This window comes from Stegodyphus dumicola, chromosome 6, assembly GCF_044657685.1.
Source record: "Stegodyphus dumicola isolate Sdum_Otavi_A_Nest chromosome 6, ASM4465768v1".
NCBI lineage: Eukaryota > Metazoa > Arthropoda > Arachnida > Araneae > Eresidae > Stegodyphus > Stegodyphus dumicola.
In genome coordinates this window covers 62,596,465-62,611,315 of record NC_140773.1, presented here as the reverse complement: position 1 = coordinate 62,611,315, position 14,851 = coordinate 62,596,465, and the positions used below count along the sequence as shown (strand labels likewise).

Genomic DNA, 14,851 nt, shown 5'->3' with positions numbered 1-14,851 from the left:
TGCCAAATTATACTAAAAAATAAAGCCTACAGTAGAGGATATCAAATGCAGAAGATAAATATATATATAATATATATATAATTAAAAATACAAATGCATATAATTTAAACAGAATTTAAATACCTTTAATTTAAAAATGTCAGCCATGAAATACCCAAAAAGTGGCAATGACAAAGACCCATGACAAAGGAGGCTAAACAGATCAACAAAATCCATTTGGAAAAAAATGACAGATAATAAATTTGGAAATGGACAGCATAGCTAGATATATGCTAAAGTGGCTAAGAAAGTGGCAGTAGAAATACGTGGAATGGAATGCAAGACTGAAAATCTCTTGCATCAAACTGGCAAGATAACATAATATTTTCCTTAAATATTTACACTGCTGGCCACCCAAATTGCAACACAAAGAAAGACAAGAGATATCACAACAAAATTTATTTAGTAGATAACATGTTGACCAAATATCAAATGATTAAATTTATAGATTTCTTGTGAAGTGTGGTTCCTTCCAGAATCAGTAGCCAGAGTAGCCGCCATTGTTGGAGATCATCTCTGCCACATGCCTCGACATTGATTCAAAGAGACTTTGGATGTGTTCTTGGGGTACAGCAGACCAAGCATCTTCTACATGTTGCCAAAGTTGATCTGGTGTGGCAGCTTGGGATGTAATCTGGGTCAATCGTTCAGCAACCATGGACCACGTTTTCTATCGGCAAAAGATCCGGACAGCAAGCCGGCCAGGGAAGCAATTCAATCTGGCAATTGACGAAGAACCCTTGGACAATGCGTGCCACGTGTGGTCGTCCTGTTGAAATATGGCTGTGGGCAAGGCCTGAAGGTAAGAAAGGACAACTGGGCTCCAACACCTCAGAGATGTAGCGCTGGCTGTTTAAAGTACCGGCAATGTGTATTAGAGGAGTGCGAGAGTGATATCCAATACTGCTCCATACCATAATACCTGGTGCAGGACCAGTGTGGCAGTCCATAACACAGCTGTTCAGCATCCTCTCTCCACGGTGTCTTCAGACTCGAATCCGACAATCGTGGTGTTGCAGACAGAAGCGCGACTTATCAGTAAAGACAATTTCATTCCATTCTGCCATCCACATCCTTCTTTCATCGCACTATTGGCGACGGAGACATCTGTGGTTCTGTGTCAAGAGTAGACGAAGCAATGGACGTCTTGCGGACAGACCACTCTGCTGTAAACGGCATCAAATGATACGCGCAGACACCGGATGATGCGTTACAGACTGAATGTGGTGCTGTGCTATGGTTTGTGATGTGACTGAGCGATCCATCACTGCCAGCGCGCCATGTTCCTGTTATCATGTGAAGTGGTGCACTGAGATGGATGCGATCGAACAGATCGGTCCGTCGTACCAATCTGCATCCAACGGTCACATATCTGCATTACAGTTGTTTGGTTTCGTCCAACACTACTATCAATTGCCCTGAAAGATAATACACACTCTCTGTAGCATCTGATTTCTAGAGTATCAGTACTCTTATACCCGAGAACCTCTGTGAACGAGAGTAGAGTAGAATGTAATGTAACTGCGTAAATAGCGCATTGCTGCTGTCTTATGAGTTAGTTAGAAATAAATGTTTGTGCCATGAAGTAATCTGTTTTGGTTGCATCATGCACTTCACTGAACCCACACCGCTAGACACAACAAGTTGGCGACGAGGCTGTGTGAGAAGAAAATCGTTCCCGACTCGGCGCACTCGGTTACAAGCGTAAGTAGTAGCAAAACGAAACTTGGATTTAGGGATTCCCCGAAAACTGCAAAAAGTAGGAAAGTTATTTGATTTTTATTTTGAAAGGATGGAGAAGTTAATTGAAGAACTGAAGCAGAATGAAGCTTTAATGGTCGTATTGCAAGAGAAATCGGAACATAAACAAGACAAAATTTCTGTTTCTTTTGATAAGTTCGATGAAACGGTAGAAAATTTTGATTCGTTCATAGAACGATTTGAGGCTTTTTTGGACATTCAAAATGTTCCAGAGGCAAAACCTGGGAAAGTTCTGATCTCAAGCTTGAATGCGAAATTATATAATTTGTTGAAAAATTTACTCTCTCCGGATAATCCTTCCGATAAAAATTTTACGGAACTAAAAAAGGTTCTTAAGGATCATTTAAATCCTAAAGCTTTAATAATACACACATGTTTATTAATAGAAAACAGCATGTGGGGGAATCAATTAGTACTTACTGAATTACGTTCGTTAGCGATTCCTTGTGAATATAAAGAGGATATGCTAAATACAATGTTAAGGGATGTTTTCGTTAGTGGTCTACGTGATCGTAATATCTTAGATTGATTATTTCAGGAAGATGATATCGATTTAGAGAAAACATTAAAGATAGCCTTGGCGATGGAAAATGCAGTTAAGGGTGCAAATGAGATTATAGGAAATTCCGTAGAACTGAAGGTTCTTAAAACCAAGTAAAATTAGTCCAAATCGCGGAAACAAAACTTTGTTGCTAAGAATAATAAAGGTAAAAATGAAACTTGTTTGCATTGCTTAGGAGCAAATCACAATAAAACAATTGTAGATTTGCAACAAGTGAATGCCGCTTTTGTAAAAAAATTGGACATATCGAAAAGGCGTGTTATTTGTCTAGGAAAAACAGACAGGTTAAACGAAAGAATGTTGAGGCAAGTAATGATTATGATTCGAAAAATGAGATCCCCATCTATGGATTTAACTCCAGAACGCACATGTTAAGGGAGGAAGAGCCAAAAAGACCACCAATAATGGTTCAAGTTAAAATTGAAAACAAACCAATTAGCATGGAACTTGATACTGGGGGAACAGTTTTGGTAATGTCTATAAAAAAATTTAGAAAAATTTCCAATAAAAGGATTCAGCCTACAAATTTAGTTTTTAAAACTTACAGGGGTGATAAGGTGGTACCTTTAGGATATGTTCCTGTTAAAGTTGAATACCAAGGTCAAAAATTAGTTTTAAATTTATACATTGTGAAGGAAAATTTGGACACAATCTTCGGCCGAGAATGACTGTATAAAATCAATCTCGATTGGAATGCCATCAAAACATTGAAAACTTCTAGTGAATTGAATTTAAAAAAACTGCTTGAGGAGTATAAGGAAATTTTTGACGGTAAATTAGGTGAAATTAACAATCACAAAGTAAAACTAAATTTGAAACCTAATACTCAACCAATATTTTGTAGATCATGACCGGTACATTTCGCATTAAAAAATAGAGTTGAATCAGAAATTGATTGGCTTGAGAAAGAAGGTATCATTGAGAGGGTTGAAACTTCAGAATGGGCCACACCAGTTGTGCCAATTGTTAAATCTAATGGTTCCATTAGGCTTTGTGCTGATTATTCTATGACTCTAATTTGGAAGTGCCACAGCATCCATTACCAAAACTCGAAGAAATATTTTCATGCCTTAATGGAGGTAAAAATTTCTCGAAACTTGATTTCAGTCATGCTTATCTACAAATGAAGGTGCATCCGGAGAGCCAACGATTATTAACAATAAATACGCATAAGGGGTTGTATATTTGCAAATGCTTAATGTATGGATTAAATGCTGCCCCAGCTATTTGGCAGCGCTATGTTGAGGGCTTATTTCAGGAGATTGAAGGAATTAAAATTGTTATGGATCATGCTCTAGTGACAGGACCGGATGATCAGTCTCATAAGCATTGGAAATATTTTTCAAAAAATGCAAGGAGCACGGCTTAAAATTAAACTTAACTAAAAGTAATTTTTTTCAAAATGAGATTAAATTTTTAGGGCATAAAATTGATGCCGATGGATTGCATAAAACGGATGAAAAGATTTCGGCAATTGCTAATGCCCCTATGCCGAAAGGCGTCCAAGACATCAAAAGCTTTTTGGGATTAGTGAATTTGTATGCCAAATTTTGCCCTAATTTGGCAACTTTGGCACATCCCTTAAATAATTTAACAAAAAAAGATGTTAAATGGAGTTGGTCAACAAATTGCCAAATAGCTTTTGAAAAAAAAAAAAAAAAAGGAAATTTGTTCACACAGAGTTTTAATGACATTACCATTAATGCTAGCTACTGATGCATCTCCGGTAGGTCTTGGGGCAGTGCTCTCGCATGTTTTGTCTGATGGAATAGAAAGGCCTGTAGCATTCGCATCAAGTACACTGACTAACACAGAGCAGAAATACGCCCAAATCGATAAAGAAGCATTGTCAATTGTTTGGGCTGTTTTATCTATATCTAAAAGTTTTATCTATATCTAAAGGGGAGACGCTTTTCTCTGGTGACAGATCATAAACCTTTAGTGGCTATTTTCAAATCTTCAAGGACTTCCTATCCTCACAGCCACCTGACTCTTACATTATGCACTGATATTGCAAGCATAACAGTTTGACATTGTGTATCGAAATACCAAGGAACACGGTAATGCTGACTGCCTGTCGCGCCTGCCTCTTAAGTCTGAAGATTTAAGCATTAAGGATGAGTTGAAATATTCCAACTCTCCCAAATTGAAACTCTTCCTGTAACAGCTAGGGAGATAGCTTGGGAAACACGAGCTGATGAAGAATTAAATAGTCTTTATATGAAATTAAAATCTGGAGAAAGTTTGGAAGGTACGGAAGCAGAGTACACCTTATAAGATGACTGTATAATGAGTGGTCAGAGGGTAGTTGTTCCGAAAAAACTCTGAGTTAAAATTCTCAAAGAGTTACACCAAGGACATTTAGGAGTCATTAAAATGAAGGCAATCGCCAAATCCTAGGCCACTATACTTCCTCTGTCGAACTCGGATACTTGATCAAACAATGATCGCTGTTTACTACAAGGCATAATTGATCTTTTTTTTTTTTTTTTTTTTTTTTTTTTTTTTAAATACCACAAGAAAAACACAATTGCCAAACTTGAAATCGTCCAAAACTCCAAGTCTTAAATAGCGCTTTGAAGTGGCGCCACAGGTGTGCACAATGTGCATCTGCGCTGAAATTCTAATCATTTGCATATCTCCCCTCTGATAATGCATGTTGTAAATTTCATGTTATTTGCATGCTTCCTTCAGCGTGTTGCATTTATGATGGCCAGCAGTGTATATTAAGTGTCTATTGTATTATATTTAAGAGCAACAAAAAAGGTGTACCACACACATACACACATAAAAATCTTTTGCACAGAATAATCTTTTCTTGAATAACAAAACTTATGTTATTTACTTTTCAAAATGCATTTAAGAATAACATATTATATAAAAACTTCAGTTAAAAGTAATGCCAAATAATTGATCAAATTTTAAAAACTTAAAATGACATGACTTTGACATCAATTTTCTATGAAAAATATGTAATCCTTAAACTAAGATATTCTGATTTAATCCCTACAGGTTAATAAGCATAAATATTTTTTAATCATTTCTTGACATTAATTTTTTATAATTTATGCAGTTTTATTTTCATACATACCCAATTATACAATTTCGATATACATACAAAAATTTCAAGTAATAAATTTTTAAAGCATTTCTCGACTCAAAAATTCATATAATATATACATTTCAGTGAGATAACATTCTTTATATTTATATTAGGTGATGAAAATAAAACTGTCATATATCTGAAGTTTTGACATAAGGATTCATTCCCAAAATAATGACAGCTGCATACAGTTACTTAGAACTTTTCTTATCTTATATTAGACTAATTATACTGCAAAGTAAATTTCTCAGAACCATGAAATTAGAGATTATTATTAACTAAATTATTAACTAAATATTAATTAACTAAATTATTGAAATCTTAGTGATGATGGACTTAACAATTATATTTGAAGTGGAAAAGGAATCAAAATTACATAAAAAAAATACACAGCTTTATAAGATCAATCTATTCCAAAAAGTCCTGAAAAATATCAAATAAATTCAATTAAAAATTATATATGGAAGAAAGAAATTATGTTTTAATCTTGTGTACAGGGATTGTACAAAAAAATAGAAACACCATACTTGAAGAAAAGAATTTTATTCTTGCTAAAATTAGAGCAAAACATAAAATTAACCAACACTTTTTATGTAATTCTATATTCTTAAACTTATGTATGAATACATTATATCTGTCTGGCAAACTCCTGTGGAACTGTTGCAAATCCAAGGAAGACATTATGAATTTCATACCAGACTGTAATCCATATCTACAGGATACAGTCAAAAGTCGTTAATCCGGACTCGTCGGGACTTCGGCGATTCCGGATTATCGATTTTTCCGGATTATAGATCGTCAGTTTAAATCTCGTAAGATCGCATGCAGAAATTCTAAAATTAAAAATATGAAACCGTAATTTATGAAATAAAGAACAATTATGATCTAAAGGGTATCAAAATTTACAAAAAAAAAAAGGCTTAATATTTATTTGTTTACTTTATTAAACATTTCTTTCAATGTAAGTTGTTTAAGTTGCTTCGTTTTATGTGATAATACTTTCTCTTTAATTCTATAAACAGAAATAAATTCTTGTTCAGTTACAAAGTTCCGCTGTTCAAGTCCCGTTAATTGCTGTGCCGAGAATACTGACTAACTTGTCAATCGAAACTGTTTCGTTTTCACTAACCTCTCTGTCACATTCTTCATATCTTTATCAATTTTTTGCAGCAATTCCACTTTTTGTTTGTTGGACATCGAAACATACTTTCGTTTTGTAGATCCTTTGGAAGTTCCAGCATCGGAAATTCTATTTAACATAATCGAAAGTTCAAGTTTACTTTTATAAAATTGTTCTTACAGTCTGCAAAAAATAATAAGCGGGATCCAATTCGAAGATTAAGGAACAACGCAATCATTAACATTAACTTAAATAGATAATTAGATAATTTTAGCTTACACCGTCCGTTAACATTAAACGCGCAGGCGAAAACGTATTCTGCACTTGCGCACACGCATATGCGCAGTAGTCAAGGTCTTACGCGCACGCGTGAAACGCCTTTGCGCATGTGCCAATGCGGCGCATGCACAGAAAGCTTTTAGCTTTGAGGTCCGGATTATAGATCATTCCGGATTATGGGTGTCCGAATTAACGACTTTTGACTGTAGTTATATATTCTCGCAACTACCTTAGTAGAAATCGCCAAACTCTGGCAACCATGTACATAACACTTCTTTAGATAACCATATCCATTGTAAGTTGCAATCTGAAAATTCACTGAATCCCTTTTTTCTCCTGTAAAGAATTGTTAAACAATAAGGCAGTTATGCTAATACATAAATACCATCTACAGAAAGTCTCTAACAGCCTCTAGTCAATAGAACAATATAGGTAAGGGAAGTTAGTAAGTTTGATCTGTAACTTCAGGACAAGAACTGGCTTTGAGGATTAGACCCGTCAAACTGGGATAAAAAGCAGGTGCGACACTGTAATGAAACTGGACATGCCAATGATATGATTTGGCCAAATCTATTCCATAGGCTGCCTCAGCATCATGATGCACTAGCCACCAAGTTCAGAACAATAATTTTGTAAGCTGAATCAGAACCGACATTGACTAAGGGAACCTAACTTTCTAATCAAAACAGAGTATTGCAATGGTCACAGATCAGTGTCGTTACAATACGATTTCTGCACAGAACTCTGAATTTGGAAGTAAAAAAAATATCTAAATCTGGATAAGTAACAGAAGTAAACGACTCTGTTATGGTATCCACCTGCAAGGGTGACTTATTAGAAAAATTTGACCTTCCTTTGAAATAGCCACTAGATGGCAGAACCTGATAGATCTTTACATATTCCAGTAAATGATCCGGTTAATGTTCGGATTATGGTAACTTGGCGTTTTTTGGCGACCAACCCTGCTACAGCAACATGCTAGTTTTTTTTTTTGGACGCCATTTTGTTTACACGAAGTAAAGGCTTTTTTTTTTTTTTTTTTTTTTAAACTCAACATTTTATCCAACAATCTGCTAGCCGAATTTCGCCTATGCTAGAACTTTTATGGAACAAAAGTGCTTAATCATGATGAAGATTAAGTGCGAAATTGGGAGAAAGTGCAGAATCGCCCACTGCTTGCCGCGTTTTTGAATTGCACACACACGGTATCCATGTACACGTCGACCTATTTTCACTTAAAAAAAAGTCCCAGAATTGCACAAAAATGGCTTTGTGCACACTCTTGACTTTATCCATGTACACTGCTAAAGTCCTAGCTAATAACCTTTATCGTACTTACAAAAATGTCGCAAAATACCTGTTACCATATTCCAAGGATTAGCCAATGATCCTGCCTCAGAATGGCAATGCTTATGCATTTAAAACTATTATGAAAGGTTTTAAGGCATAAATCAGGAAGCACAGGTGCATACTCAGAGAAGGCCTTTGGCAATAAAAAGATTAGATAACTTGAGGTTTAGAAAATTACAATAAAATAAAGGTAAAATGAAAAATCTGACAGAATTCCAAAGAGGACCCAGCTCAAGTGCTGATCTAGTCAGTGAAATTAATCCCAAATTATTATGAATATGAAACACTGTGTCTTATTTCAAGATAACATAAAATTCATAGTTCATGGCAAAACACACTTTGTGACATATAATTATAAGAAGAAAATAAAACACAATTTTAAAAGCCATGAAGATATTAAGAAGATTGTTTTTTCAGAGATGAACACTGCAACAAATGCAGATACAGAAGGTTAACATGCACTTGCAAAACTGATTTTTAATTCAGACAATGCAATGAGAATTGCTTAAGGAAATTACTGATGGTAAATACTAGAAAATGCCTTGTGTCACAAATGAATACAGAACCATGACCGAAGTAGTACCATGTGAATAAAATGAATGATGATCAATGTAAAAATATACATAGGTCGAATGAATCATCTTTTACATGCTTTGCCACCTCAGGAAACATATAGGTTATAATGTTCATGCATAATATGGACATGTGAAGAACACTGCACATTACAAGCCAGACTATTTTCTTCCTATAGCAAAGCATTACAGCAATTCAATTATATTTTTGTTGATTACACTGTGGTTTTCAACTGATCCCACCAGTTAGTGCAGCAAGACTATACCTTTGTGCCCAATAGTGTAATTCTGATATCCTGCCCACATCTACGTATACCTGTTATTTTGGAAGGATGGATGAATAATACTAAGTTGGTAACTGTTTTGACTGACAATACTAAGTTCTGCAGATAATTACTTTCAGCATGGTGTTACCTCAAGATTATTATGCCCCGCTTCATAATGTTAAGCATATTCCATCATGGTTTGAATGAAATCCCATTATCCTAGTCCAGTATTCTCAAAGAACTGTAGAAATTTTCACACTAAGAATGATACAACAAAGCAAATATTACTAACCTACCAAACTTTCCATGTACCTGTTCCATTCTAAAAGCAAAAGATGACACTCGTCACACAAGTTCGTAATACGTTCTTCAAAGTTATTTCCGTTATTTTGTACAATCCCTGCAATTATTCTACGTACATTTTCTCACCTTCCAGTGAGCACAGCCATGAGCTTCAAAAGTGGTCTAAAAACAATCCATACAAGTGGGTGCGCATTTCGACGCTCAGACGTATGAAAATAACGACAGCACTGTACACGTTTTAGATTTTTTTCTGCAAAACATAAATTTTGATCTTTGCTTATAAAGCGAGAATATAATTTACCGTAATTTAATATTGTATTTCTGTTTCGGTTTATCACATTTCGAATAGCTATTTTACTGCAACAGTTTTCCTGTATTCTAGTAGTTATTATAGAAGAAATACTTTTTATCAGGTGATTTGAACTTCCATCACATATGCTTCTTGAAATGTGAATCTTATCTAATAAAAAAGGGGCGTATTTTAAGAACAGCATATTTCCTTTAGAAGAAGTTTAATAAAAAGTATAATAAACTGGTTAAAATGTAATTTAACTTGATTTGTAGCACACAAATTTTCCCATATATAAATGTCGTGTTTTGCAGCCGCTATGTCTTTCTGCCCGTAGGACGAAAAATCAAACTTTAGAGGCGAAGGAATTTTGTTTGAGAGAAAAATAATTTCGTACCATTTGATAAAGTAAAAAAAAAAAAAAAAAAAGGAGACTGGTTTTCCTGCTTGATAGCAATTGAAAAACCTAGTTAGTTAGTTTAATTTTAAGCTAATACTGAAAATTAAAATAATAATAATAATACGTTAAAAAAATAAAAAGGGGGTGTCCAAACATGAAATACTAAGGCTCCTGTAAACCAGGCTGAATCACCAACGTTTCTCTCTTGGCGAGGGAGTGAACGCGCTGCCAATTTTGGCGCGTTTATCGCACACGCTGGCTGAATGTCTGCTGTTTTTTTAAAGATTTATTTTATAGACGCGCGGTATTCAGCGCATATAAACTTTTCGGATAATTTATTAATTCTCGAATAGTATATAGACGTTTTCACTTAAATACAAATTTCGCGTATATTTTGTAAACATATTCAAAATAACTTATTCTTTAGATGTTTCAGTTTCGTTAGCAGACTATAATAAATAAGATATGAATAAAAACTTTCAATAGTGTCAAATGGGGAAATAGTTAAAGCGTAGAGTGTGCAAATAAATTTATCTTAATGACATTTTAACAAAAATTTCCATAAAAACACTGTAAATTCATACTAAAAAAATAACTTAAGAATATGTTGTCATTTAAGTCTGAGGTACATGGAAATAATTGTGCAAGATTCTGAAGAAACACTTTCTTTTAAATGTGTGAAATATTTCATAACATAATATGGAAGAAGAAAGTACAGCATTCTGTGTTTTGGATGCTTTTCATCAAATGTAATATAAATACGAACTAGAAACCGTAATAAAAAGTCCTTCCTCTTCAATCAGATCACCTTTGTGTTGCATTGTATTTGTAATACTTCTAAAAATCCAGTTTTTACCTAAATTAAAAAAACAGTTATTCCATAAAAGATAATAACTTTGAACGTATATAGAATGAATTTTGTAATTTGAGTTATGTTACAAAATAATTCATAGTTTATATATTTTATACTAATAATTTAGATAAAACCTGTCCAATTTAAGAATGTGTGTTAACCACATTCTTAAATTGTAAAAGGACGACTTAACCACATGTAATTCATTTCAAAGCATAAAAGAAAGCTTATTTTTTATTTTACACAGCAACAGCATTTTCATGCAGTCAAGTTTTTTTAACTGCTAGTTATTATACATAATACTTAATTTTAAACCCATTCTTATTAGAAAGCATAACTAAGAAACTTCTTTTTAAAGCACCACAGTGATTGCAAAGAATGTCGTTAAATTTACAAAAGTATTGAAGATATATTGAACAGCATTATAACAAGAAAGTACTGTACAAAATATGTAAATTTAGCATAACTTCTTTTTTAATATTTGCATAGTTTCCTCCAAATGAACCTTAATGGGAAGTTATCTTGCGAAAATTTAAAAGTATTAAAATGGCCTCTATTTAAGATGTAACTGCATTTATAATTATTTTGTAATTGCGAATAGATTATATTATTGCAATTAGATTATGCACTTACAACATAATTGCATAAAGTAATGAAATTAAGAGTTCACAGATACAATGTAATATAATTACAATGCAATTACCTAAATTGTAATTATAATCACTTATTTCATACCACAATATTATTACAATCACAATGTAATTTAAATTGGGTACTATATTTGCATACCCTCCACTCAAAAGGAGGTACTGATAAGCCTGGAAGTTATTATCAACAAAAAGCCTGTTCAGGACAGTTTGATGACAATTTCCACCGGGCGAAAAGTACATTCTTAAGCCCAGGCAAATCATGACAATAAAAATCATTTAGTCTTATGATTCACTATATTTTAAACCCTAAATTTGAATTCTGCACCAAATTATTTACCTATATTTTAACATACTTTATGAATTATTAGAAGCGATATGGCAAATATCTTCTAAAAATAACTGTAAAATATTTGTATCCATTAATTGATTCAGATACACACTTTTATTATTTAAGTATATCAAAATAACAGTTTCATGTTCCTAAAATACAAAAATTATGGAAAAAGTTAAAGTAATATTCTTAGAAGCATATGATATTAGTCACCAGATGCAAAATTATAGTTAATTTTTTGCCCTAAATACAATTTTATTACACAGTAGTCAAATGTGTAACTTAATAACATGTTATATAAAAAATTAATGATAATAAGTTTATCAGAAATGAATTAATTCTGCAAATAAACTTTCTGCACTTGAAAATTTTCTACACCTGAGGGGAGGGAGAGATCTAGTAAAATTAGATTTATTATAACTTCAGTTGGACCAAACACCTTCTCTCTATATATATGCATCACTAAAGAAATAAATAAAATTATCATGCTTAAAAAACAGATATACCATACCAGTTTTTTTTCCCCTTGTTACACTTTACATTGAGAAATAACAAACCGTACAACACTGAAAAATACTATCCTTGAAATTTTGTTTAAATGAAGAAACACACACCATCTTTTTATTTAAGCATTACACTTCAAAAACAGATACACATACCAATTTATTTTCACTAGCCTTTATACTGATAACATGCCATATAAAAATGAAAAGAATTATCCTTGAAATTTAGATAAAATGAAGTAACACAATGGGAAAATTTATGCACACGGACATCTTTTTTCTATTGCATGTTGTCTGACATGATCCACAAGTGCCTAAAAATGTACCCAAAGAAACGCATTTCAATATTAACAAAAAATTGTTTACAGATTAAAATTCATTCATTTCATACCAGTATTATAAAGATCATGCATGAAACAAATCTGCTTTCCCATACTTTTAAGTAAAACTTTTATACTGGAAAATAGACTATATTTCTATAATTAGAAACAAGAAAATACTAATTTGAATTTTTGCATTCATTTCTAAATCTTTACTCCATTGCCAAATTGTATAATACTGTGATTATAAATAAACTTGCACAATCCTTGCAATTATTGAAGTCAGATTATATATATTTTGTCTCACACTATTCAATTTATTCTATTGACTTCAGATGTCAATGTCAAAATTCTGGAAGTTATTTTAACCAAGAAACAGTAGTGGGCACCGTGCATAAACAACTCATCTAACTTTTTAACAATAGTGATTATAAAATAAAGAAAAAATTATATATCATTCCAACGATATTGCAACTATAGTATAATGTTACATATATCTTTAGCAAACATTCAGATTTTATCTTGACTTTCCAAATTATTATTTATTTTTTAATAAATTTCAATATGCTAATGATTTTCATGTTACATTAGTATAAATTCCACAATTAGCACAGGAAAACAAAATCCGCGCTTTATATTAGAAGAGAAATTTCTTTTCCATATTCAAAACATCTACATTGGCGATGTTTGGCGACGGGTACATTAACCCTAGACTAATTTAATTATAGCTATTATTACAGAAATTAGCAGATACTCAGGTTATTGTACACAAGAATTTCACTTTACTTGCACATTATAAACATCAGAGAAGATATAAACTCTAAATGAAGGCGTAATTAACATTATACTTACTAAGCAAAGTTCAGCGCCTGGACCAGGTTTCCAATTGTCTCTTCGGCAATTATTTACCCATATTTTTCTTCTTTCTTCATTTTTAGGAAATTTTACCAATGTATGACCTTTCCGTGAATGATTTGAACAATTAATAGCTGTACATCCGCCCATTTTACACAAAAAAAACACAAAAAATTGTTGCACCTTAACCACTCAGCCGCCATTAAATCTCCCACTTGGGAGCGCGAATGCCTGATGATTCAGCCTGGTTTATAGGAGCCTTATGAAATACAAGGCAAAAAATGCTTGCTTCTACCACGAGATACAGCAACAACAAAGCAACACAATATCAGAGATTTGGTATATTTTTTTACTCTTTTTGTATATATATGATTGTTGAAGTCTAAGGCTCAGCCTTATTAAAATCTTGCGTGGAAATTATTAAGTTGATTTTTCTTGATCACATCATGTAAATTTTGTTTCTGTACTGTTATTTCTAGGAATCGCTGCGGCTTCCAAGATCCTGCTTTTGTTATCGTTTCATAACGTTTCGTGATTTTTTCCAAACATTTATGGTGCGTTCGTCTGCTGCTGTTCTAAAAGGTACACACACACACACACAAACAAACAAAAGAACTAGCAACGAAACAGGAATGCACAAATAAGCTTTAGAAGGAACAATCTTTCCTGCAATAGTGATACAATTTTTAAATATAAATGTTGAAATTTTTATAAAAGAAATAAATTATTAAGTAAAAGAAAGATCCTGCTTTTGTTATCGTTTCATAACGTTTCGTGATTTTTTCCAAACATTTATGGTGCGTTCGTCTGCTGCTGTTCTAAAAGGTACACACACACACACACAAACAAACAAAAGAACTAGCAACGAAACAGGAATGCACAAATAAGCTTTAGAAGGAACAATCTTTCCTGCAATAGTGATACAATTTTTAAATATAAATGTTGAAATTTTTATAAAAGAAATAAATTATTAAGTAAAAGAAAGAATCGATCCACTTCTTATGTGTTCCTAATTTCAAGGAGCAAAAATTCTTCCTTTTCCTCTCTACTAGCAAATGAACTGCGGTCTCTACCAAGAAAGAAGCCCTTCTCCCATTTAAGACGAAGGGGAAGAGCGAAATGTAAGCATTCATTATTATTCATAGTATTAAAATCACAAATGATGAGCAGTGAAAACTAATGTGAATGAAGAAGGGAAAGGAAAATATCCTACCTTGACCATGGGATTCCAGGTTATATCTACAAAAGATTAATTTTAATTCTTGAAAGGAAGAAAAACAAAGGATTACCTTCTT

The 14,851-nt window shown here is 33.0% G+C and overlaps 1 protein-coding gene and 1 long non-coding RNA gene across 6 annotated transcripts in view; both read right to left on the bottom strand.

The window, feature by feature from the left end:
* The window catches only part of LOC118182538 (metalloendopeptidase OMA1, mitochondrial-like), an 84,198-nt gene extending 74,228 nt beyond the window's left edge, over positions 1 to 9,970 (bottom strand). Inside the window, exon 1 of one of the 4 annotated variants that reach the window (XM_085818404.1) lies at positions 9,482 to 9,970. In XM_085818404.1, coding sequence (XP_085674530.1) covers positions 9,482 to 9,849 — 368 coding nt within the window. In that variant the 5' untranslated portion in view covers positions 9,850 to 9,970. Of the gene's footprint in view, positions 1 to 9,344 lie in introns of all 4 variants that reach the window. The other 3 variants (XM_085818405.1, XM_085818406.1, XM_085818407.1) reach the window with 3 other exon arrangements.
* Positions 9,971 to 10,559: 589 nt separating this feature from the next.
* Positions 10,560 to 13,813, bottom strand: LOC146996763 (uncharacterized). Of its 2 annotated transcripts, none has more exons than XR_015041465.1 (2): positions 13,554 to 13,813; positions 10,560 to 10,900 (listed from the first exon to the last, which is right to left on the bottom strand). It is a non-coding gene; the product is annotated as an uncharacterized LOC146996763 (long non-coding RNA). The 2 variants fall into 2 exon arrangements; XR_015041464.1 differs by lacking the exon at positions 10,560 to 10,900 and adding an exon at positions 11,771 to 12,695.
* Positions 13,814 to 14,851: the final 1,038 nt, after the last annotated feature.